Source organism: Pongo abelii, chromosome 6, assembly GCF_028885655.2.
Source record: "Pongo abelii isolate AG06213 chromosome 6, NHGRI_mPonAbe1-v2.0_pri, whole genome shotgun sequence".
In the NCBI taxonomy this organism is placed as follows: Eukaryota; Metazoa; Chordata; class Mammalia; order Primates; family Hominidae; genus Pongo; species Pongo abelii.
Window position 1 is genome coordinate 40635671 of NC_071991.2, and position 23672 is coordinate 40659342.

Sequence of the window (23672 nt, forward strand, 5' to 3'; positions counted from 1 at the left end):
GAAACCTATTTCTGTCAATTTGTCAAACTCATTCTCCGTCCAGTTTTGTGCGCTTGCTGGAGAGGAGTTGCGATCGTTTGGAAGAGAAGAGGCATTCTGGTTTTTGGAATTTTCAGCATTTTTGTGCTGGTTTTTTCCTCATCTTCGTGGATTTATTTACCTTTGATCTTTGAGGCTGATGACCTTTGGATGGGGTTTCTGTGTGGGGGTCCTTTTTTTTTGATGTTGATGTTGTTGCTTTCTGTTTGTTAGTTTTTCTTCTAACAGGCCCCTTTTCTGCAGGTCTGCTGCAGTTGGCTGAGGTCCACTCCAGACCCTATTTGCCTGGGTATCACCAGTGGAGGCTGCAGAACAGCAAAGATTGCCACCTCCTCCTTCCTCTGGAAGCTTCGTCCCAGAGGGGCACTGGGCTAATGCCAGCTGGAGCTCTTTTGTATGAGGTGTCTGTCAACCCCTGTTGGGAGATCTTTCCCACTCAGGAGGTGTGGGGGTCAGGGACCCACTTGAGGAGGCAGTCTGTCCCTTAGCAGAGCTCGAGCACTGTGCTGGGATAATCCTCCTTGTCAGGATCCGTTGCTCTCTTCAAAGCTGGCAGGCAAGAATGTTTAAGTCTGCTGAAGCTGTGCCCACAGCCGTCCCTTCTCCCAGGTGCTCTGTCCCAGGGAGATGGGAGTTTTATCTATAAGCCCCTGACTGGGGCTGCTGCCTTTCTTTCAGAGATGCCCTGCCCAGTGAGAAGGAATCTGTAGAGGCAGTCTGGTCACAGCCACTTTGCCACGCTGTGTTGAGTTCCACCCAGTCCGAGCTTCCAGGCCTCTTTAGCACTGTTAGGGGAAAACCACCTACTCAAGCCTCAGTAATGGCAGGCGCCCTTCCCCGCACCAAGCTTGATCGTCCCTTGGCTCCCTGGCTTCAGCCTCCTTTCCAGGGGAGTGAACGGTTCTGTCTTGCTGGGGTTCCAGGTGCCACTGGGGTATGAAACAAAAACAAAAACAAAAAACAAAAAAAACCTCCTGCAGCTAGCTCAGTGTCTGCCCAAACAGCCTCCCAGTTTTGTGCTTGAAACCCAGAGCCCTGGTGATATAGGCACATGAGGGAATCTCCTGGTCTGCGGATTGCAAGAACCTTGGGAAAAGCTTAGTATCTGGGCCGGATAGCACAGTTCTTCACAGCTTCCCTTGGCTGGGAAAGGGAGGCTCCCTGCTCCTTGCACTTCCCAGGTGAGGTGACGTCCCACCCTGCTTCTGCTCACCCTCCGTGGGCTGCACCCGCTGCTTAACTAGTCCCAATGAGATGAACAGGGTACCTCAGTTGGAAATGCAGAAATCACCCACCTTCTGCGTTGGTCTCACTGGAAGCTGCAGACCAGAGCTATTCCTATTCAGCTGTCTTGCCAGATCCCCCCATATCATTCATTCTGTTTTATAGATGAGAAATTGAGGCTGTGAGAGAAGTTACTGAATCATCCAAGTTAACTTGGAAAATCCACAGTGTCATCTCCCTTGTTGTTATGCCTGGAACAGTGAGCACTCTGGATAAGTTTTTGGATGAATGAATAGCTGCATGAATGAAGTAGCAAAGCTGTGGTTTGAGTCAGGTGTGTCTGCTTCTAAACCTTATGCTTTTCCCTCTGGGCCACCCTCCTTACTCTATACATACAAGTGATGCTGGCTTCTTAGAAGGAGAGACTGTCCTGGAACACGTCTCATGTGCATTTATAGGAAATGAACCTCTCTGTATGGTGGGGGCAACTTGGCTTGCACCTTGCATCCCACATGGTGACAGTAAGGTGACTAGGCTTAGTCCCATTCCTGCCTGGGCTGGGTAGGTGTGAAGTCCAGGCTGGCCTGGAGCTGAGTCCCTCTGGCCCTCCTGTGCTGTGCCTTCCGACTCCATGACCACTCCCTCTGCAGTCTCTCCTTCATTCTCCAGGGGCCACTTGAAATAGGTAGACATGTCCTAAACCTGCCCTGTGTGTAGGAGTTTGGGTGGGGTCCATGGCATCCCTAAGAAGACTGAGACTTTTGCAAGTGCCCTGTGCCTTTAAGGTACCACAGGCACAGATCAGTGAGTTGCTGGTGGCCTGGCTTCGGCAGCAAGTAGCTGTGTGCTCAGTTTTCCCTTCTTCCCACCCCATATCCCCAGTATATCTCTTACCAGCAACTGGTGACCTCTAGAATCATAGACTTCAGTATAATTTTAAGATCAAAGTCAGACCAGATCACTAGGGATCATCCACATGGAATTCTAGCTTCAAATGACTACTTCCTGTTTTTAATAGGCCAGGAGCAGGAGCTAACAGCTCTTCCCAAGTAGTTTATCCAGAATTTTGGGGTTTTAGTGGGTTAGATGTTGATTTCCATTTCATTTTTTGTTAGTATTGCTGTGTATGTAGTTGAATAAATTAGGAAAAGCATTGATTGCCGTACTTCATTCACTTGGCTAAAAAAAAATTACAGTTTCCTGGTCCTTTATCTGTCTTCTGAACTGCTCTATGAACCTCTGGGGCTTTCTCTGAAAGGGTTTGTATTAGGCCCAAGCTAAAACTGGTTATTTTCTCTTTTTTTTGACTCAAGAGACCCAGGTTAGCTAACAGCTTTCACCATACTTTGCACAGCTACCTGGGACAACTCCCCACTGGAAATGGTGTCTCAGATATGCTTGTTGACTATCTGGGATGTTGATGCCATGATTCTTCCCTGTGGTCGGCACCGTGTTATGAGGGTCCTGCCCTGTGTCTTGTCTGAAGTTCAGATTTACACCTCTCTCAAATGCACTTGTCATGACCTCTAAGATGATATGGCTCTACTATCACCAAGGATAACCCTGGATTTGGCTCATTCTACATTAGACGTTTTCTAAACATGTGGGCTGTGCTTTGTCCCAGGAGCTAGGCATGTGGGAGTCACCAAGACAGACAAGATTGCTGGTTTGGAGCTTATATCCCAGTGGAGTACAGCAGTAAAAGTCAGCAAATAAATGAGCAAGATGGAAGCAGGTGCCGTATAGAACCTAAAACTGGATGGTTTGTGTATTTAACCAGCACTTGTGTGGTGCCCTCTCTGTGTCTTGAAATAGTGAGTTGTCCCTCCCAGTCCTCCTATCATGCAGGCAGTCACTGTGCACCCATGAGGGCTACCGAGAGCTGTGTGTGCATGGTCTCAGTCAATAAGAGCCAGGTCACAATCAAGGCTTGCTCTGGAGCTAGTGCTCTCTCTCACCTCAGAGAAGGGTTGAAGGTGAAGTTTGGTTATAAATATCAAGATAGAAGGATGGAAGGAAGGGACTTCTTTTTTCAGCGGCTTATTTAGTAGTGGCATGCCTTATTTATTTATTAACACGGTATATCTATATGACAATAGGCCTTTTGTGATGCCCGCTGACCTAATTTCTACTGGTGACCTGCCTTGGTGGCATGCTTCATCTCCTATGGGGTTGGAAAACTTTTTTTCCCTTCAATAGTATTTTTTTTTCCCATGTCATTCTTACAACACTGCAGACCTCTTATTTTTTTTTATTTTTTATTTTTTTTTAAGATGGAGTCTCGCTGTGTCGCCCAGGCTAGAGTGCGGTGGCGCCATCTCGGCTCACTGCAACCTCCGACTTCCTAACTGCAGACCTCTTTTAAAAATTCTTGGCTTGGCATGGTGGCTCAAGCCTGTAATCCCAGCACTTTGGGAGGCTGAGGTGGGCAGATCGCTTGAGCCCAGGAATTTGAGACCAGCCTGGGCGTCATGGTGAAACCCCATCTCTACAAAACAACACAAAAAAAATTTAGCTGGGGATGGTGGCACGCTGCTGTAGTCCTAGCTACTTGGGAGGCAGAGGTGGGAGGATTACCTGAGCCCAGGAGGTCAAGGCTTCTGCGAACTGTGATTGTGCCACTGCACTCCACCTTGGGCAACAGAGTAAGACCCTATCTCAAAAAAATAAATAAATAAATAAAATAAAAATTCTTGGTCTCTTAATTGCTGAATTTTTTTTTTTTTTTTTTAAGTCGTACCTCACTTAAAACTTTGGAAAAAGTTTATTTTGTATCTCTTGGATTTTGCTTGTCTAAGTGTTTTTCTTCAGAGCTGTACTTTCTTTCTGGCCTGGCTCCAGTTATTCCCTAAGTGTACCTGTCACGGTTGCCTGTCAGCAGTATTTATTTTTGGTTTTTGTCTGTGGCACCTATTGGACATTGTCACGATGGTAACCCCGGCTGCAGCAACTCAACTGATAAAATCAGAATCTGTTCTGGGTTGGTGATTCAGGGGCTTTGCTCAGGCAGCCCAGTGTTTGTGTTGGGGCTGTGGATAGAGCTTCACAGGAGAGCCAGATCCTCTACTCTCCAGCTGTAGCTTGATGCAGGCATTATCAGAGCTTTGCCTCTCCTGGAGTTTCTCATTGATCCATTTTCTGTAGAAATGGATATGATGAGTTCACACTTGCCTCTCAAGGGTATTAGGAGACAAATAAGAGTGTGTGCATAATGCTTTATGTTCTTTAGAAGAAAAATAGAAAGTGTTCCTATTTTACATCGTAACATTTAAAAAAATCATCTTGCTAGTGAATCTGAAAGAAAACTTCTCAAAATGAAGCTTTTAATTTCATACATTAGTAAAATATGGTTAGGTCTTTTCCATCACATGTTCTTTGCTCAATCTACTCTGCTCTGTTTAGGAAAAGCAGCTGACTCTCTCTCTCTCTCTCTTCAGTGTACCCACAGAATAGAGACAAGGAACTTTGAGTTAATGACAGATGTTTTTGTGATTGCTCGTGTCAGACCTGGGTGATTATAAACCTGGCATTTCATTGAATCACAGAATTGCAATGCTTTTGAAAATTAAACTCCAGAGATTTTTAGTTTAACCTCTCATTTTGCAGATGAGAAAACTCTCATGGTGGGTTGATGGTAGATCATAGACCAGAACCAAGGTCCCCTCACCCCCACCCTGTTTTATGGCCTTATTGCAAATGAAGTCATGATTGGATGTTATTGAGTGACAAGTGAATCTATTTCCCTTGAGTCTTCTTCCTCTCATAGATTGTGAGTGGTCCTGCAGGCTGGTGCAGTCACTGTTGTGACCTGCCATCTTTGTCGTCACCCTGGGTACCTTTTGGAACACCACCTTAGCCAGTAGGTGTGTCATGTATGGCTCTAACTGGTCCCCAGGCTTAGATTCGTAGTGAGGCCTTGCCTGTGAGCTTGATATAAGTGCTGGAATTTGTGTTAAAAGCTCCATAATGTGTTCTTAGAAGTTGCTTAGGACAAAATGCAGGAAAACGTTTTATTATAGGAAACTTCCATAACAGAAAAGACTAATAGACTGCATTATTTTTGTATTTACATAATTTTTGAGTGTATAACACATTTATATGTTCAAAAGCACAAAATTGTATAACAGCACAAAAATCCCTGTCCTGCCTCTGTGTCTTTTCTGTCTTGTCCTGACCCCTCCCCAGCCAGCCCTAACCTAAGTCATCACATAACTGGTTTTGGGGATATTTCAACAGATATTTTTATGCATGTATAATCAAGTATGAACATGTATTGCTCTGTCCCCACCTTTAGCACAGATGGTGCATTCCACTTTTTAAGATGATCTTACTGCCCCTGCCCAGTGTCATTTTGGCTGCACCAGGGTGACTCCCATCTCTTTTTACCTCCATGTCCCCAAGTGCCTGAGGGGTGCCCAGTAAATTCTAGGTAGACCTTGCTTTCCCTGGTCATCTGGCTCAAGTGCCCCAAACCCACCATCCCTCACACCTGGGACTCCTGTTCTTTGCTTTTGCCCCCTTCAAACTATAGGCTGATTATTAAACCACCCTCTTCTTAATGGACATTTAGGTTGTTTCCAGTCTTTCCTGTTTAAACAATAAAACAATTAATGCCCTTTAATAAACTTCATTTTGCATGTATGCATGATTTCATATAGAAAAAATCCCATGAAGTGTAGTTGCTATATTGAAAGGTATATGTATTTCTAATTTCTTTCTTTTTTTTTTTTTTGAGACAGGGTTTTGTTCTGTTACCCATCATGGCCCACTGCAGCCTTGTCCTCCCTAGGCTTAAGCAATCTTCCCATATCAGTCTCCTGAGCAGCTGGGACTACAAGCATGTGCCACCATGCCCAGCTGATTTTTTGTATTTTGTAGAGATGGGGTTTTCCTTTGTTGCTTGTACTCCTGGGCACAAGCAGTCCATTTACCTTGGTCTCCCAAAGTGCTGGGATTACAGGCGTGAGCTACCGCACCCGGCCTGTATTTCTAATTTCTGTGTTGCTAAACTATCTTCCATGTGGGGTTATACTAACTTACATATCCATCAACAATGTACAAGAGCCCTTGGTTTTTCACAAATTTGCTGACAATAGTATGTTATCAAATTTTGGGGTTTCGTAAGTTGAATAGATGAAAAATAGTATCTATGTGTAGTGTGAATTTGTATTTCTCTTAGAGTGAGGTGGAGCATCTTTCTACATGTGCCTATCCTTTGAACTAGTTATATCTTTTGCCCATTTTCTGTTAGGTTGCTATACTTTTTCTTATTGATTTCTAGGAGTGCTGTATGTATTAGAGAGATCAGTCCTTTGTAGGTGATATGTATTGCAGATCTGTTGTCCCATTTTGTTATTAACCTTTTGAGTTGATTTATATTGATTCTCCTGTCTCAGCCTCCCAGGCAGCTGAGACCACAGGCACGAACTGCCATGCCCAATTAATTAAAAAATTTTTTTTTGTAGAAATGGAGTCTCCCTGTGTTGCTCAGGCTAGTCTTAAACTCCTAGGCTCAAGTAATCCCCCTGCCTCAGACTCCCAAAGTGCTGGAATTACAGGTATGAGCTGCCATGCCCAGCCTCACCTTACTAATTTTTATGTATTCAAGTTAATTGGTTCTTTGTTTTTTCATGGCTTCTGAAATTTGAATCAGGATTAGATAGGAGTAGATTGCATTTGGTAGAGTTTCTTTGGTCAGTTATTTGAACTCTTGCTGCCTTGTAATCCACCTTGATCTTTTTACCCCATTAGAATAGTTTTGTCTAAATTCTGCCAATGGTTTCTTTTTTCTTTTTTGTTTTTTTGAGACGGAGTCTCGCTCTGTCACCCAGGCTGGAGTGCAGTGGCGTGATCTTGGCTCACTGCAAGCTCCGCCCCCTGGGTTCCCGCCATTCTCCTGCCTCAGCCTCCCGAGTAGCTGGGAATACAGGCGCCTGCCACTACGCCCGGCTAATTTTTTGTATATTTAATAGAGACGGGGCTTCACCGTGTTAGCCAAGATGGCCTCGATCTCCTGACCTCATGATCCACCTGCCTTTGCCTCCCAAAGTGCTGGGATTATAGGCGTGAGCCACTGCACCCGGCCCTGCCAATGGTTTCTAATTTAATTGTTGTAGAAATGAAATGATTTGTTTTCTTCATAGAAGACTTCTAAGTGGCAATTTGGGCCCCGTCTCATTTGTTCATAACCAACAGCCTAACGTAGTATGAATTTTATCACTTTCAGTTGATCTTCCCATTGTATTTGATTAGATACAGGCATTCTAAAATGCAAATGTTTAAAAAATACAGATAGAACTTGAAATTGAACAAAATTAGATACAACTGAAGCTGAAAATGGACACTTGATTTTTAAAAATTGTAATAAAATGATCTAGATTGTATACACCATCTGTTACAAGTTGTATGTGAATAAGGATTTTGTGCCATGTTGGTTGTGAGTACTCTGGGTTTTAAACCAGTTTTTGCATCGAATATAACTTTAATTATGCTCAGTACACGTGGATGTGTTTTTTGGGTATATCCACACACAGTGTACTTGCATGTGTATCTTCATCTTATTTATTGTTTGGTAAGGGACACATTGCTCAGCTTCCTGGATATCTTCCTAGTCTTAGAGGGGCCTCAGTGGTAGAGTTCTTATCAGAACCTAAGGGTGATGACCTCTGGCCTGTGACATGGCATCTGCCTGAACATGAGTGTGCCATAAGATTGTATCTAAGGTGGTCTCAATCTCTTTTCTTCCTTCAGACTGCCTTGCTTGTCCTTTGCTGGCATCTGAGGACTTGTCCTGTGGAATGAGGCTAGAAAGAGGCGTCTCTGTATTTCCCCACTGTGCATCTACTTGTACCTCCAGTCTTTCCCTTTACCACCCATACATGGACATATGCTTCCAGTTCTCTGGACATATGTTTTCTGTCTTCACCACTAGGGTATATACCTATGGGTGGAATTGCTGGGTCATGTGGTACCTCTATAATTAACTTTTTGAGGAACTGTCAAACAGTTTTCCAAAGTGGTTGTACCATTTTATATTTTACAGATCCACCAGAAATGTATGAGGGTGCATATTTCTCCCTATCCTCATCAACCCTTGTTATTGTCTATTTTGGTTTTGTTTTTTAATTGTAGCTATCCTACTGGGTATGAAGTAGGATGTCATTGTTTTGATTTGCATTTCCCTCATGACTAATAACATTGAGCATCTTTTTATGTCCTTATTTTCCACTTGTGTATCTTCTTTGGAGAAATGCCTATTCAAGTCCGTATGCATGTTTTAATTGGGTTGTTTGCCTTTTTATTGTGGAGTTGTAAGACTTCTTTACGTATTCTGGATTCTACACCCTTGTCAGATACATTATTTGTAGATGTTTTCTCCCATCTTATGGGTTGTCTTCACTTTCTTCATACTACTCTTTGAAGCATAAAAGTTTTAAATTTTGATGAAGTCAATTTTTTTTTTTTTTGCTTTGGCTGCTTGTGGTGTTATATCTAAAACCCATTGCCTAACCCAGGATCACAAATTTTAACTCTTGCATTTAGGTTTTTGATCCATTTTGAGTTTAAAAAATTTATTATATGCTATGAAATAGTTGTCCAACTTCATTTTGAATTATTAGACCAGTTTCATTCTTTTGCATGTGGATACTCAGTTCTCATGGTACAATTACTTGAAAATACTATTCTTTTCCCATTGAATTGTCTTGGTACTCTTGTCTAAAATCAATTGATCATAAATATATGAGTTTGTTACTAGACTTTATTTTGAGATGGAGTCTCGCTCTGTTGCCAGGCTGGAGTGCAGTGACACGATCTTGGCTCACTGCAACTTCTGCCTCCTGGGTTCAAGCAATTCTCCTGCCTCAGCCTCCCGAGTAGCTGGGACTACAGGCACGCACCACCATGCCCAGCTAACTTTTGTATTTTTAGTAGAAATATGGTTACCCCCTGTTGGCCAGGATAATATCGATCTCTTGACCTCATGATCTGCCTGTCTCGGCCTCCCAGAGTGCTGGGATTACAGGTGTGAGCCACCACGCCTGGCCTGTTACTAGACTTTTTTTTTTTTTTTTTTGAGACAGAGTGTTGCCCTGTCCCCCAGGCTGGAGTGCAGTGGCATGATCTCCACTCACTGCAAGCTCCACCTCCTGGGTTCACACCATTCTCCTGCCTCAGCCTCCCAAGTAGCTGGGACTACAGGCGCCCGCCACCACACCCAGATAATTTTTTTTGTATTTTTAGTAGAGACAGGGTTTCACCATGTTAGCCAGGATGGTCTTGATCTTCTGACCTCCTGATCCGCCCACCTCAGCCTCCCAAAGTGCTGGGATTACAGGCGTGAGCCACTGTGCCTGGCTGTTTTTAGACTTTTAATTCTGTTCCATTGATCTGTATAGATGCCTGTCCTTATGCCAGTACCACACTGTTTTGATTACTATAGCTTTATAGTAAGTTCTGAAGATTTTATCCCTTGTTTTTGTTCCGTTCCTTCATTATTGACTTGGCTTTTTTGACAGTTTGATTATGACATCTAGGTGAGGCTGGCTCCCTTTTAGTTTATTTTACTTGGAATTCATTGAGCTTCTTGGGTGTAATTTTTTTCATGTCAAATTTGGAAAGTTTTTAGCCGTTATTCTTTCAAATATTCTTTCTTCTTTTCTCTTCTGTATGTTGGTATGCTTAATAGTGTCCCTCAGGTTCTGTGACTCTGTTTATTTTTCTTCACTGTTTTTTCCTCCTGTTTCTCAGTTTGGTTAATCTCAATGGACCTGTCTTCAAGTTTGCTTGTTCTTTCTTCTAAATGCTAAAAAGTGGCTCCTTTCATGAACTCTTACCTTTTCCCCCTTTTACTTTTGAACTCCAGAATTTGTATTTGATTCTTAAAAAAATAGTAATAATAATTTCAATCTCGCTATCAGTATCAATAGTGATACTGATATTTATTGATATTCTCTACTTAAAAGACTTTATTCCCATACTTTCCTTTAGTAATTTTTGCGTAGTTTTCTTAGCTCTTTGAGCATATTTAAAATAGCTGATTTAGAGACTGTTTTCTGCTAAGTTCTTCATATGTGGGCTTCCTCAGGGACAGATTTTATTGATTGCTTTCTTTTTTCTATGTATGGGCCATACTTTGTTGTTTCTTTGTAAGTCTCATTTTTTTTTTTTTTTTGCTGTTATTGAAAAATGGATTTTTAAATAAAACAATGGGGTGACTCAGGAAATCAGATGCTCCTTTCTTCTCGTGGTTGCTATTGGTACGTGACACAGTTGTTCTTGTTTAATGACTTTTCTGAACTAATTCTGTAAAGTTTGTATTCTTTATTGTGTCTGACCAGTGAAATCTCTACTTGGTGAACTTAGTGGCCAAGTAATTATTGGATGGCGATTTCCTTAAACCCCTGGGATCAGTAAACACCTGTTTTTGTCGAGGGGCTTCATCTGCCTGTTGGAGCATACCTTCATCGCTTAGCCTAACAGTTAAAAACTGCCTTAGCCTTTATTTCCTGCTGATGTTGAGTCAAAGTCAGCCAGAGGTGAGAGCTTAAGGCCTTCTTAGGTTTTTCCTGAGCGTGCACTGAAGCTCTGTACATTCATGTGTCCTTCTAGATTCCTGGGAAAATGTCAAAGCTTTTCAAAGCCCCCACGGACATTTTATTTCCCACCTTTGCCTTTGGTTTGCCTCAGTTGTTATCTGCCACCTCAGGAGGCTGCAAAGTTAAAACACTTGCCTGTATTTTCAACAAACACTCCTGGGTTGGAAGGAAGGCTTTTCTGAGTTTAGCCAGAAACAGTCAGTCAGTCTTGCAAATGAGGTCTTCCAGGGAACCATCAGACAGGTCAAATGATGACAGTTCTTTGAGAATGAAGCTTTGAAAGAGCTCTAAGAGCACTGTTTTCTCCAGCGATGGATGCTACGCTGTACCAGGAATGCGGCCTGCTGAGAGCCTGGAGAGTGGCGATGGGTCTAGGCCAAATTAAAATATCACAGAGCTCACTGTTCTTACTGAGATGTGGTTGTTTTCCTTGAATTAATGCTCCCTGGGTTCCTGCAAACCTTTGGTTAGTTTCCAAAATCCATAAGAAGTTGATACTGACAATTTTTGCCAACTTTTTGGTTGCTTTTATGGAGGAGAGCTTTTTGGAGGCCTGTAGTAACCACCATTTTCACTGACATCCTTTGGATCAGGAATCTCTTAAATCGTTTTTGTTTTCCTGAAGGTTCTTGCTGCCCTTCTTTTTTATCTTGTTGTCAAAAATAGTATACTTTCATCATAACCTCAGAATTACCCAGATTCATTAATACTGTGTATTGTCTAGAAATCTCTTTCTGCCTGAACTCCGCTCTAGACTGGTTATTTCCTGTTCTGCTGTATAGCTACACTCCTGGTATTTTCTTCCTGCGTTTATAGATTAAATGCACTGTTTTTGGACTTGAGTTGGATATTCCTCTTTTTCAGTTTTCATCCTCATTTTGTTTTTCTCAAAGTGATATATAATGTAGAATTGTTGTATATCTTAAAATGCATTTATTTTAACTTTTCACTTATTTCTCAGTTTGGGTGTATGTAGAATTCTAGCTTAAAAATAATTTTCCCTTGTTAGGATTGAAAGGGATATCTTCTTACACTCAGTGTGTAATTGATTCTGGAAGTCTATTCCGTCTCTTTGTGAGTAAGCTTTTTCTCTTCCTTGGAACTTTCAGGACCTTTTTAAAAACACCCAGTGTCGTAAAATTTCATGAGTCTTTCATTCATTCTGCTTAGCTCTTGGTGGGACTTTTCAATCTGGAGGCATATTTTCCTTTGGCTCTGGAAAATTATCTTATTACTGTCATAATTTCTGGAATGCCAAATTGATTGCCTGAATTGATCTGTTTCTACCTTGATTTCTTTGACTTTATCTTCCAGCCTCTTTATTGAAGTTTAATTTTAGCTACTGTATTTTAAATTCTTGTGTTCTTTCTTTTTGGCCTAATTGTTCTATTTTCATATTTTATTCTGGTTATATGGATATAGTGTCTTCTCAGATCTCTGTGAAGACATGAAATAGAAATATTTTTGGATATCTTTTTTCCAAATTAGCTTTGCATTTTTTTTTTTTTTTTACTTGTTTTCATCTGCCTGTTTTTTCTCATAAGATGCAGTCTTCAGTTCTCTAGTTTTTTTTTTTTGAGACAGAATTTCACTCCTGTTGCTCAGGCTGGAGTGCAATGGTGCAATCTCGGCTCACCGCAACCTCTGCCTCCCAGGTTCAAGCGATTCTCCTGCCTCAGCCTCCGGAGTAGCTGGGGTTACAGGCATGCAACACCACACCTGGCTAATTTTGTATTTTTAGTAGAGACGGGGTTTCTCCATGTTGGTCAGGCTGGTCTCGAACTCCCAACCTTAGGTGATCTGCCCGCCTCGGCCTCCTAAAGTGCTGGGATTACAGGTGTGAGCCACCATGCCTAGCCTTTTTTTTTTTTTAATACAAAATTATTTTTCTCCCATTCTCTTGAATGTGGGACCGTATTGATGGGTTTGTCTACTGTGTGTCTGAAACCTTCTCTTCCCACCACCACCGACAGCTAAGTGGATTGACCAGTCAGCTTTGCTTTATAGGACATGGGGTCTTGGCCATCCTAATGCTTGAGTGAGTAGGACTTCACTTGACACACAGGTGTCCACACTAGGTCCTCAGACTGCTGGTCAGTGTCTTTGGAGCAAGGTCCTCCATTCTTCTGTAGCAAACAGAGGGATTCCTGTCCCTTTCAATGGGGCGTCCAGGGCCACAGCAGTTCCCACATGTGCCCCTGGCCTTGCTCCTGCCCTGCATACCTGCCGACTCCCAACTGGAGCCTATGTAGCTGTGGCTTCTGGATGTCTCCTACCCTATAGGATTTGTCTCCTGTGCCCCTCCTCCTTTTGTCTTCTGCAGATTTGTTGACATCTCATCTGTTCCTGGCCTCCCTCTTCCCCCATTTTCACTCTCTGGGGTTTTTCTCTTCATGCCTATTATGCCTGCAGTTCACAAGAGGTCAGAGAGATGGCTGTCTGTTCCCAGTGTGACATCTTCACTTGGGACCTCTGGAAGCATTTCTTGTCTGATTTTCTCCCTTGATGATTTAGTTCATTCCCCTGGGTAGGCAGTGTGAGAAGCTTCCCCAAATTTGGAAATTATTATGTTATATAGAGCTGGGTGGGAGAATTATATTTGTTAAGTGAGCTTGTTCTTGTGAAGGCAGGACTGAGGAGCCTTGGGCCCTCTGTGTCATGTTTCCATTGCACACAAGTTCATGGTTAGACATGATTTGGCCCAACATGTGTCTGGATCATTTCAGGAGTGAGTGGATCTGTTGTTCCATTTGCTCACGTTCCTCATGGTGTTAGAAGGTAGGGAGTGAAGCTCAGTTGCCTATTGTTCAATAGGACTAGCCAAGTAAATACCCTTTTCCATGGTAAATTCCCCTATGAAAGGTCATGCAAGTGGAACTGCGGTCTCATGAGAGGATACTTCCTTGGAGTCTGCACGTGAACCTGGCAGAGCCACCCATGGCTAGCAGAATATCTTTGCTGTGTCCCCCAGTGGGCAGCCTTCTGCCACCTTCTCCCCTCACTGCATGGCTCAGAAACTGTCTTTCATTTAGAAACTATCTGATGGGCTGGATGTGGTGGCTCACATGTGTCATCCCAGCACTTTGGGAGGCTAAGGCAGTAGGATCACTTGGGGCCAGGAGTTCGAGACCAGCCTGGGCAACAGCAAGACCCCTGTCTCTACAAAAAATAAAAATAAAATTAGCCCAGGCATGGTGGCACATGCCTGTAGTCCCAGTTACTCGGGAGGCTGAGGTGGAGGGATTGCTTCAACCCAGGAGTTTGATGCAGCAGTGAGCTGGGATCACGCCACTGCACTCCAGCCTGGGCAATGCAGTGAGGCCGTGTCTGTTAAAGAAAAAGAAGAAAAACTGACAGCAGTGACTCCTGCACATCATTTCTCCCATTTCCATTTTTTATTTACGAATATTTAAACTACAGTTATGTTATGGTATTGTATTTCATTGGAAATACTAAACTCCAGTTTGGAAAATCTATCAGTTTGGGTTGTCTTTTTTTCCAATCATTTTATAAGCATTTAATGAGCCACCTACCAAATGACATGGAGAGTAGCTTCCAAATTATTTTTATTCCACATACCTATTAAAAAAAAGTTTTAAGTACTTGATCCCAGTGTCTTCCTAATGCATACATTATACAGATACAAAATGTAAATGGAAGTTCTGTTTTATTTCCTCTTCTAATTACTGACATGTGAACCTCCTGGGGTACGCATACCCTGCTTTGGAGACTGCTGGCTGGAATACATGATATGAAGTAAAAGGAACCCTACTCCCAGCAGCTGCCAGTCCAGTTCTGGAGACGGACAAGTGGTGGGGCAGGGATAGGTGTTCCTAGGGCAGTGGGGAAGGCCATGGGGCCAGTCTCTGCCTAGGACAGGCTCAGAGGGAGGAGGGTGAGCTGAGGCTTTTAGAGGCTTGGTTTTGTAAAGAACCAAGACAAAATGCAAAACCATGTGCGAGTGTTGGTGATATAATGGTGAGCATAGCTGCCTTCCAAAACCAAAGGAGTTGGTCTCATACTCTTGGATGAAGACCAGGCTATAGTCAACCAGGCAGTGCAGTGGCTCATGGAAGGAAGAGGCGGTGCTTGTCTCTTGTACAGCAGTCCTGGGGTGAGCAATTCAGGGTGTGCAGCCCCCTCAGCTTTCTTGGTTGCTGTGGTCCAGGGCTGGGCTCCTGCATCTCCCAGGTAGCCACAAGGGGAGGCAAGGGAGAAATACCACTTGTCTCCTCTGCTCACTTTTTGCTGTGACAATTGGTCTCCCTTAACTGGAGAAGGGAGAAGAAGATTGGGTCACAGCAGCTTCCACCACAGCACTTTACGTTACCGGTTATGCTGAGAAAGATTTTCTGGTGGATTTACCTAAATGAGCTGACATCTTCAGGTTGCTCTAGGTATAAATTAGGCTGGTATGGTTTTCTTCACTGAGATGCCTGGTGAGCCTGATGACAGCGCTGTAGTGTGCAGTCAGGTACCTTGGAAACCGTCACCACTCCCACTGTACAGCACACCAGTGGTCACCCTGATAGGAGAGATGATTTTCTTCTGCTGTGTCCCCAGGTCTCAGTGGCCCTTAGCAGCAGCTCCATTCGTGTGGCCATGCTGGAGGAAAATGGGGAGCGCGTCCTCATGGAAGGGAAGCTCACCCACAAGATCAACACTGAGAGTTCTCTCTGGAGTCTTGAGCCCGGGAAGTGCGTTTTGGTAAGTTTGGGCACCTATGTGTAGGGCTCCCAGGTGGACTTCAAACCTGCAGTGATGCCCCTTTTGACCAACAAGCCTATTTACACTTAAGCAGTGAGGTTGTTAATTTCAGCTGCTGGGGCAGATGGGTTTTCCTGAGCATTTCTACACTGCTCAGAGATCGTCTCTGTGGACACTTGAGCTTTGGCCCTTTGAGGTCTTGGTCATTCCCAAGAGCTCCACTGTTCGTACATCTAAGGCAAAAACAAGTAAATTGAAAATGAAAAGGTAGGTTGAATTTTTACAGAATGCTACTCTGTAGGGTACAGAGTTAATAAATTCAGAGAATCAGGCTCATTGACCAACTGGCTCTCCTTACCCAGCTGCTGGTTAGGCATAGCTAAGAGTTCAGGACAGTGAGATTAAGGTGTGAATCCAAATGAACAGCTCACGTTACCAGTTAGCAGACTCGCTCACAAATTGGGCTGCACGCCTGGGCCAGATCTGTTGGTGGCTCAGCTCCTTCTCCCCTGTGAAAGCTTTGAACCTTGTCAGTGGTGGCTCTGTGCTGGTGCCCAAGTGGAGGTTACCTACAGATAAATTGAGGCACAACATGTTCTGAACTAACTTGTTTCCTTTTTTCCTCCTACTGGAGTGTTTACAGGGCATGGTAAAAGGAATAAAGGTGAAAAGAAAAATATAATGTCTGGACAAAAGTCTTTAGAATTTTATACAGATATATTCTTCATATGTGCAAAGTATGCAATAAAGGTATCTGTTTTGGTTTCTATAAGACATGCTTGGCGGGCTTCTGCCTGGGCTTCCCTGGCCAGTGCTGACTGGCAGGGACAAACTATCTCTCGGGCCCACAGTGACTCTGTCCTGGCTGTCCTCATGCTCGGAGGGACATGCGGGCCAGGTACGGAAAGGAGGGTATTCTGTCAGTGCTGCAGGAACCTGGACCAACCTTAACTCTGGTCTTGATACCAAGCCTGGACAATGGAGCTCACTCTGGCTACACAGAGGTGGGGCCAACCTGGGCACAGACAACATGCTCCTTGGTGCTGCCATGGCCTCAACTGCTCACTCTCCTAGTGAGTGTTTCATCCTAAGCAGGGCCTCCTATTTAGGCCCTACGTGAGGCCCTATGTGTGATGTGTAGAGTTTCCAGCAATGGGGCTTGGACTGGCCCATCCCAGTTCTGACTCTCCTGGCCACCCAGGGCCTACCTCTGCTGATGGCCAGTGGTAGATGGCAGTGGTTCTTGTTCTAAATCTCACCCTGTATGCTCCCCTGCCCGTGGCATTCAGCAGCCAAAGACCAGAGAAGTGCTCTTCTCCTGCCTGCAAATACTGTGATGATCACCCCATCACCCAGCAGTTCAGTTCCTCATCCTCTGACCCCAGACATATAAAGCCTGTGCATTATTACACAGCCTGGAGCCTTTTCTCAAGCTATGGGCTCCTGTGACTACTACCAGTTCCTTTCCTTTATGTCATACTTGACTTTGCAGATGCCATTATGTCCTCTCCCTCACTTGAGCTTCACGTGGTTGTGGAGGTATGAGAGCATGAGTGATGCACTAGTAGTACTGGGGCCGGCTAGCTTGCCCTCTGAAGGTGCAGCCCCGGTCGCCTGGATTGCACTAGTGAGCCCGTGATCCTGGGGTTGCCATCTCCATGGACTGAGAGGTCTTGACGGCCCTGCCTTAAAACACTGGCCTTGACTGTCCTGCCTTCCGTTGGGTGAACTCAGTGCAGAGCATGGAGCAGGTCACGATGCTCTCAAGTTGGTTCCCTCTGAGCGAGGAGCTCTTGGTGAGCCTTCCCCATGTGGTCCGGTTGCACTTTTTAAATACTTCATGCAGAAGCCCAAAGCCTTAGTCACTGGTCTCTGAGCCCATAGCCACCGTATTTGGAATCTGTTGGGATTACAATCAGGGTACCAATGATTCCTTTTACTTTACACTATTTGCATAAATATGTGATTATTAATACATAGCTCAACTCTTAAGGGTTTTGTTGACAGAAGTGACTCTAACTTCTTTGTGGATATTTCAAAGCCATGTTTCTTTTTTGTGTGTGTTTTGTACACTTGTATGTATAATACAAGTGGAATAGGGATGTGACTAGTGGCCAAAACATTAACTTCTTTTAATAATGGCCGCCATTCAATGAACACAGTCTTTGGGCCAGGCTCTTTGTGAGGTGCCTTACAATCTGTTTAATTCTCTGCAAACTTATTTTACAAATTGGGACATTGAGGCTATGAGAAGGTAAGTAGCTTGCGAAGGGGGTAGAGCTAGACCTCAAACCCATGCCTGCCTTGTCCCAGAAGGCTTCTTCCAGTGCTGTGAGAAACGGGAGTCCCTGGAGAAGGCTCAGACCTGTCGGGGCTGGGAAGCATTGCTCCGTTTCAGCTGAAAGGCTCTGTGGAGCAGAACATGAGGAGGGAGGAGTGTGGGTCCCCATTGTGGGTTTCAGAGTCTTCCCTGTGTTAGGTAAATGTGTGAGATGCAGCCACCAGGCAGGAGGTTGAGGGAGCTGTGCCTTAAGAGGATAGCTGGATGTTCAACTTTCATGCCAGGGCCCCCGGGGCCATAGCACAACCCCGGCAGGCCTGTCTCCACCTGTGTGTTCTGCTTGAGTCCAGGCTTCATTTGTGCCCTGGCTGCCTTTAGTTTTTGTAGTTAGCTTTCATCAAACACCTGCTACTCAAAGAGCTTATAGAAATTCAGCAGAACCATTGCAGACTGAGGGGCACCTGTCACTGCCCGTGAACACGGCTCCTAAATATTCTCTGCTAAAAATCCCTCTACAATTGAAACACTGCATGAGTTCTTTCCCATGGTTCCTTAAAGTGCCATCGATAGATGGCATTGCGTTCCTAATGCACCTTCACCTGTGAGAAATCAAGTACCTGAATAAAGAGGAGTTATGGAGAGCATTTAAACTCTTCCCATAGTGGTCCTGTGCAGGGCTCTGCCTGCCTCCACCTCTTTCTGGACCACGTAGCCTCTACTGCAGTAAACGCAGAGTATATCACAGAAACTTTGCTGTTTACAGGAGCTAAGGCGTTTGTTGTCTTCTTGATTTAATTATTTATTTATGTGTGACCTTTTAGGCCCACATTGTTTCCTCTGATTACGTATCTGAGATAATATTGTGAATTAATGAGCCGATTGCTTTGATTCACGAAGATCCTGTTTGCTTCCCGCTTGCTGCATCATGTCTGCTATGTGGAGTTGGCACACTGCTTTGAGCGTGTGGATGCAGAGAGGGACTGCATATGAATCAGAGGGGCTGGCTTCGGGTTGCGGCTCCCTGTCAAGCAGCTGCCTGGTTTTGGGTCATCTCTTTAGCCTTGCTGTACTTCCATTTCTCACCTTTCAAACAAGGTTGAGCACTGTAGTCTCATTGATCTCCAATGTTTGTTGGTTTCTTATCATTAAGTACCCAACCCTGTGCAGGCACTGGGAATGGCTAAAGAAAGTGAGTTGAGGGCTTTGCTCTAAAGGATTGGAGATATCCTGTGAATGTGGCCTTATTTGGGAAAAGGGTCTTTGTAGATATGATTAAGTTAAGGATCTCTCAAGGTGGAATCATCCTGGATTATCCAGTGACACCTGTCTTTATAAGAAACAGGAGAAGACAGAGATAGACACAAAGAAGGCCATGAGAAGATAGGGCAGAGACGAATGATATAACCACCAAGCCCAGGAACACCTGGAGCCACCAGAAGCTGGAAATGGCAGGAAGGATCCTCCACTAGAGTCTCTGCAGGAGCATGGCCCTACTGACACCTTGATTTCAGAGTTCTGGCCCATGGGGCTGGGAGATAATAAATTTGTATTGCCTTAAATCGCCTGGTCTGTTGTTCCCTGTTAGGGCAGCCCCAGACACCAGTGCAGGTCTTCCATCACAGCACTGCTGTGAGGCCGCATGAGAATGAGAAGGATGCAAAGGGATGGCGTCCGGAGCTGCGCTGCTGCCACCACCCCCAGCTCCTATGTTAGAGATTCTGACCTTCTGACCTCCCGGCAGCCCAGTGCAGACATGGCCTTCGCTTCCCAGCTGCCTTCCACATAACCTGCTCCTCCCTGTGCCGTGGATCCCACATCAGCCAGCCAGGGCAGGCAGGGGTGGCTGCTAAAACCGTATGACAGTTCTTGCCTCCCTCCCTCCCTCCCACACTTCAGAATGTTAAATGAGACTTCTTGACTCAGGCAAGCTCCTTTCTTGGTTACGAAGATGTAAAATCAGCCGTGGCAACGGCACCAGCTCTTTTTTCCGATAGCTCGTTCAGTCCCCAAAGCTAGGCAGTTGGCATGCGCACCGTCCTCCTTTCTTCCTGCAGTCGGGGGAGCTGACAGGCTGTCCTCCATGCTGCCGTGGGTGGCTGCTCTGCTGCGGGGGCTCTTGGACATGGCTGTGCTTGAGATGGTCGTTGTAGCTGTATGTGAGGTGAATGCCGTTCCATATACACGTCTTCACGTATTGACGTGGTGCACCCACAAGTCATTTAAAATCAGTGAAATTGCTCTGGAGTATTCTTTGAGGAGTTAGACCTTGAAGCTCAGGCTTTAAAACTCATCATAATATATTTGTTTATGATTTTTGAACCCTGTGAGTGTTTTTGTGCAAGCTGTATCCACCTCCTCCCCCCAATTTAGATTATTTCTCAAAAGTGGAATTCTAGTGTAATTGCAGCCTCTGAGCTGTTGCTGTGGTTCTCCCTGGTGGATGAGTTGTTTCTGGAGTGTCGCCGATGACATTAGCCCTGTATCCCCACATCCCCACCAACAGTGGGGCTTTTCATCTTCGCTTATCTTTGCTAGTTTACCCAGATACTTCCAGGGTCACTTAGAACAATTGTGAGGATAAAACGAAGATGGGTGGTTTATTGTCTACTTGTCCTCATTGGCGAGCCACTTTCCTGAGTCCCCAAAACCTTTCCTGGCTCATTGAGGCCATCCCATGGATTACTTAACATATTTCTTCATAAACTCAGAGTGGGAACTACAGATTAAATTACCTTAGCATTTTGGCAAGAGCCCAGAGCCTGGAAATTAGTATGTGAATGTAATGTGAGCCCTTAAGCCTTCAGTGCAAGTGATGTCTCTAGGGAGAGCCCTCAGTGTTTTTCAGGGGAAATCAGAATCCTTCATCAGTTCCAGTAGGGAAGAGCTGAAGCTTACAGATTTAACAGAAGACGGTAGCCCAAGGAAACCTCTTCCAGTGTGAGTGGAAGGAAAGTACTGAGCAGAGCCGGCTAATGGTGCTTCTTGGTGGCACCATGGACAGGGTGCTGGGCACCCTCGTTTCACGGGGTTGGAGGAGAGGAAGGGAACACAGCTCGGCATTGCTTTGTCGGCCCCATCCCTGGAATACATGGGCCTTCCAGCCACACTCAGACCACAGCTGGGTCCTATCTGGCCTATATAGTGTCTTAATTTTGTTTCTAATTTTCAAGCTTAAAAAAATATTTGACAGCATTGAAAATCAGGAGATTGCCCATAGCAGTGCTGACTTGTGGCATGTCCTGAGAAGCCGGATCTGCTCCAGTGTGGCCCACATTCCCCCAGCAGCAGGTGCTGAGCAGGTGCCCTGGACCTCTGCCACGCTGTCGTCTCACCCCGTTATCTGCCCTCGTTCCGAGGTGCCTTCCCGGAAGGAACGTCCCACAACATTCCCATAAGTCTCATTGGCCCAGTCTCGATCACGCGGGCAGCTGTGAGGAGTAAAGTCGTCCTCGCTGGGCACATTGCTTCCCTGAATAGAAATGAGGTTCCGTTACTAAGGAAGGAAAGGGATATAAATGCTGGTGAGTCATCAGCGCAGATTGGGGGATGCTGAGGTAAGTTTATTCATGTTGAGGTGGAAGTTTCTGTGAGGACATTTTGGGAACACTGTTCAGCCTGCAGTCTGGGGTCCCTCAGAATAATGGACTGATTAGAGGTCTGGGACTGGGTAGATAAAAGAGGAACCTGGAGCATTTTGTTGTGCTGGAAGATGAGAACGTGCCAGGGAAATGATGGAGCACTATCAAAGTCAAGCAACCTCCACTAACCTTGTCTGGGATCGTTTCACACCAACATAATTAAGCATGGTAATGAGTTATAAGCCATCGAGAGACCAGAGAGGCCAGGAATCCAGGGGTCAGTACTGACAGCAATAGATAGATAATTTCATTGCAGAAGAGAAGGTGCTTGCTTCAGTAAGACGCATAAGCCACCAGTCAGTGTGGAGGGACTAGGGCAAGAAAGTCAGCATTTCCCAGCCTTCGTGGGAGAGATGGGACCGGCAGATGCTACGCGGGGCAGGGTGGAGCAGGGATGCAGGGGTTCTGGAGAGGAGAGTTTGCAAGTCAATAACTACAGTGGAGAAGTCAGACCTCCCTTTGGCCAGGTAACCTGAGTGAACACCCCACCCACTGAGGGCTGTGGATGTTGTGTCCCTGCAGGTGGAACATGTGTGTGTCCAGCTGCGTGTGCACACATGAGTTAATCAGGAGATGTCAGGGGAGGAAAAAGGCTGTGGAAATGTCCCAGATTAAAGAGGACAGGACCCCCAAGATGCAGGAGGGACTCTGGACTGGACCCGACCCTGTTCCGTAAATCATCATAAGTTATTTCCTTATCCTTAGGAAATAACTCAGGACAAAGGGCCAAGATGAATGCAACCTATTCTTCAATGGTTCAGAGAAAATATTATGTTATTATATATTATACATACAGCATACATATAGAGTGAGAGAGCTGTGTACAGACACGCAGCTGCTGAACACTTGTATGGGTATCTGTACTTGTCTTATTCTAGTAACTTTAAGCTTAAAATTCTTTACAAATAAAATGTTAAAAAAAATGAGAAGGCTAATAAGCCCATGAGAAGCTCAACGTCATGAGTCATTAGGGGAATGCAAGGCAAAACCATGATGAGATGCCCCTAGACACCTCTTAGAAGAGCTGCTAAGAAGGCAGACAGCACCAAGCGCTAAATGAGACGGGGCACCTGGTGCTCTTCTGTGCTACTGGTAGGGATGCAGCGGAGTGGTCAGTCTGGACAGTAGCTGACATCACGTGACCCAACACACGCATTCCTGGCTACTTACCAAGGAGAATAGAAAGCAGGCAGATCTCTACAGCAGCTCTCTACCTGATTGCAAAACACTGGAAATACCCACATGTCCACAAACAAGTGTGTGGTCTGCCTGTGCCATGAAGGCACAGTGTGGCTGAGCGTCGGAGTCCCCACACTCAAAGGAGGCAGCAGATACAGGGGTGCACACTGTGTGATTCCACACATGTGACATTTTGGACACGGACATGCTGGATGGCAAAACGAGCATCAGGCTGAGAGGACTGCTGAGAAGGGGAACAGGGCTGCTGGGATGTGGGTTGATTGTAGCAGTAGCTCATGGAGATGTGACCTCAAAAGAGTGATTTTTACTATGTGCATACTATACCTCCACAAACTTGACTTTAAAAAAATAAAATATTCACAGAAAAAAACAAAAACAAATGTAAAACCATCAGACTACTTTATCAGAGGTGTTATTTTTAGATAGAGGCCTTTGAACTCCATCCTGGGAACATTGTACCCATGTCCTCCTAGAACTGCATCTTGCACTGGGTGTCAGAAGACAGCCCTGCAAGACTTGTATGCTCTGTACCATTCAGTGGTTTTGAAGATTAACTACCAGAAGTCATATCTGAGGCCTCCCAGAAGCATTACTCTACGGAAAGTAGTTAAATGTGGACAGTGACAGCAGAAACATTTACACATTAAACTAGTTTATAGAACATGAGAATGTTCAGAGCATAAAGAAGCTTGTCAGCTCAATGACTTAAGAGGCGTGGGCCATTAAAAAAAAAGGTCTGGAGTTTGGGAAGGAGAAAGGAATGGGGATCTGCAGCTCAGAGTAAGAGATGGAATTCTGTAAAGGAACAGTGTGGAGAGGGACTCCAGGCAAGTCAAGAACGATGTTAGAATGCCCTTGTTTAGAATAATTATCATGTTAATAATATTGTTCATATTGTTTTTACTAATATGCTCATCCTTAGAAGATATTCTGAGGGTACTAAATAAATAAATAATTAAAATTTTGCAACTGAGACCTTGGTCTTCC

The 23672-nt window shown here is 44.8% G+C and overlaps 2 protein-coding genes across 4 annotated transcripts in view; one reads left to right on the forward strand and one right to left on the reverse strand.

Annotated features, from left to right (window-relative positions):
• Window positions 1–23672, reverse strand: part of OGDH (oxoglutarate dehydrogenase) — a 481925-nt gene that overhangs the window by 285067 nt on the left and 173186 nt on the right. The gene's annotated exons all lie outside the window — the stretch shown is intronic.
• NUDCD3 (NudC domain containing 3) overlaps window positions 1–23672 on the forward strand; it is a 106602-nt gene that overhangs the window by 70300 nt on the left and 12630 nt on the right. For all 3 annotated transcript variants that reach the window (XM_054559083.1, XM_063725587.1, NM_001133887.1), the window contains exon 4: window positions 15423–15566. In XM_054559083.1, coding sequence (XP_054415058.1) covers window positions 15423–15566 — 144 coding nt within the window. The remainder of the gene's footprint in view (window positions 1–15422; window positions 15567–23672) is intronic.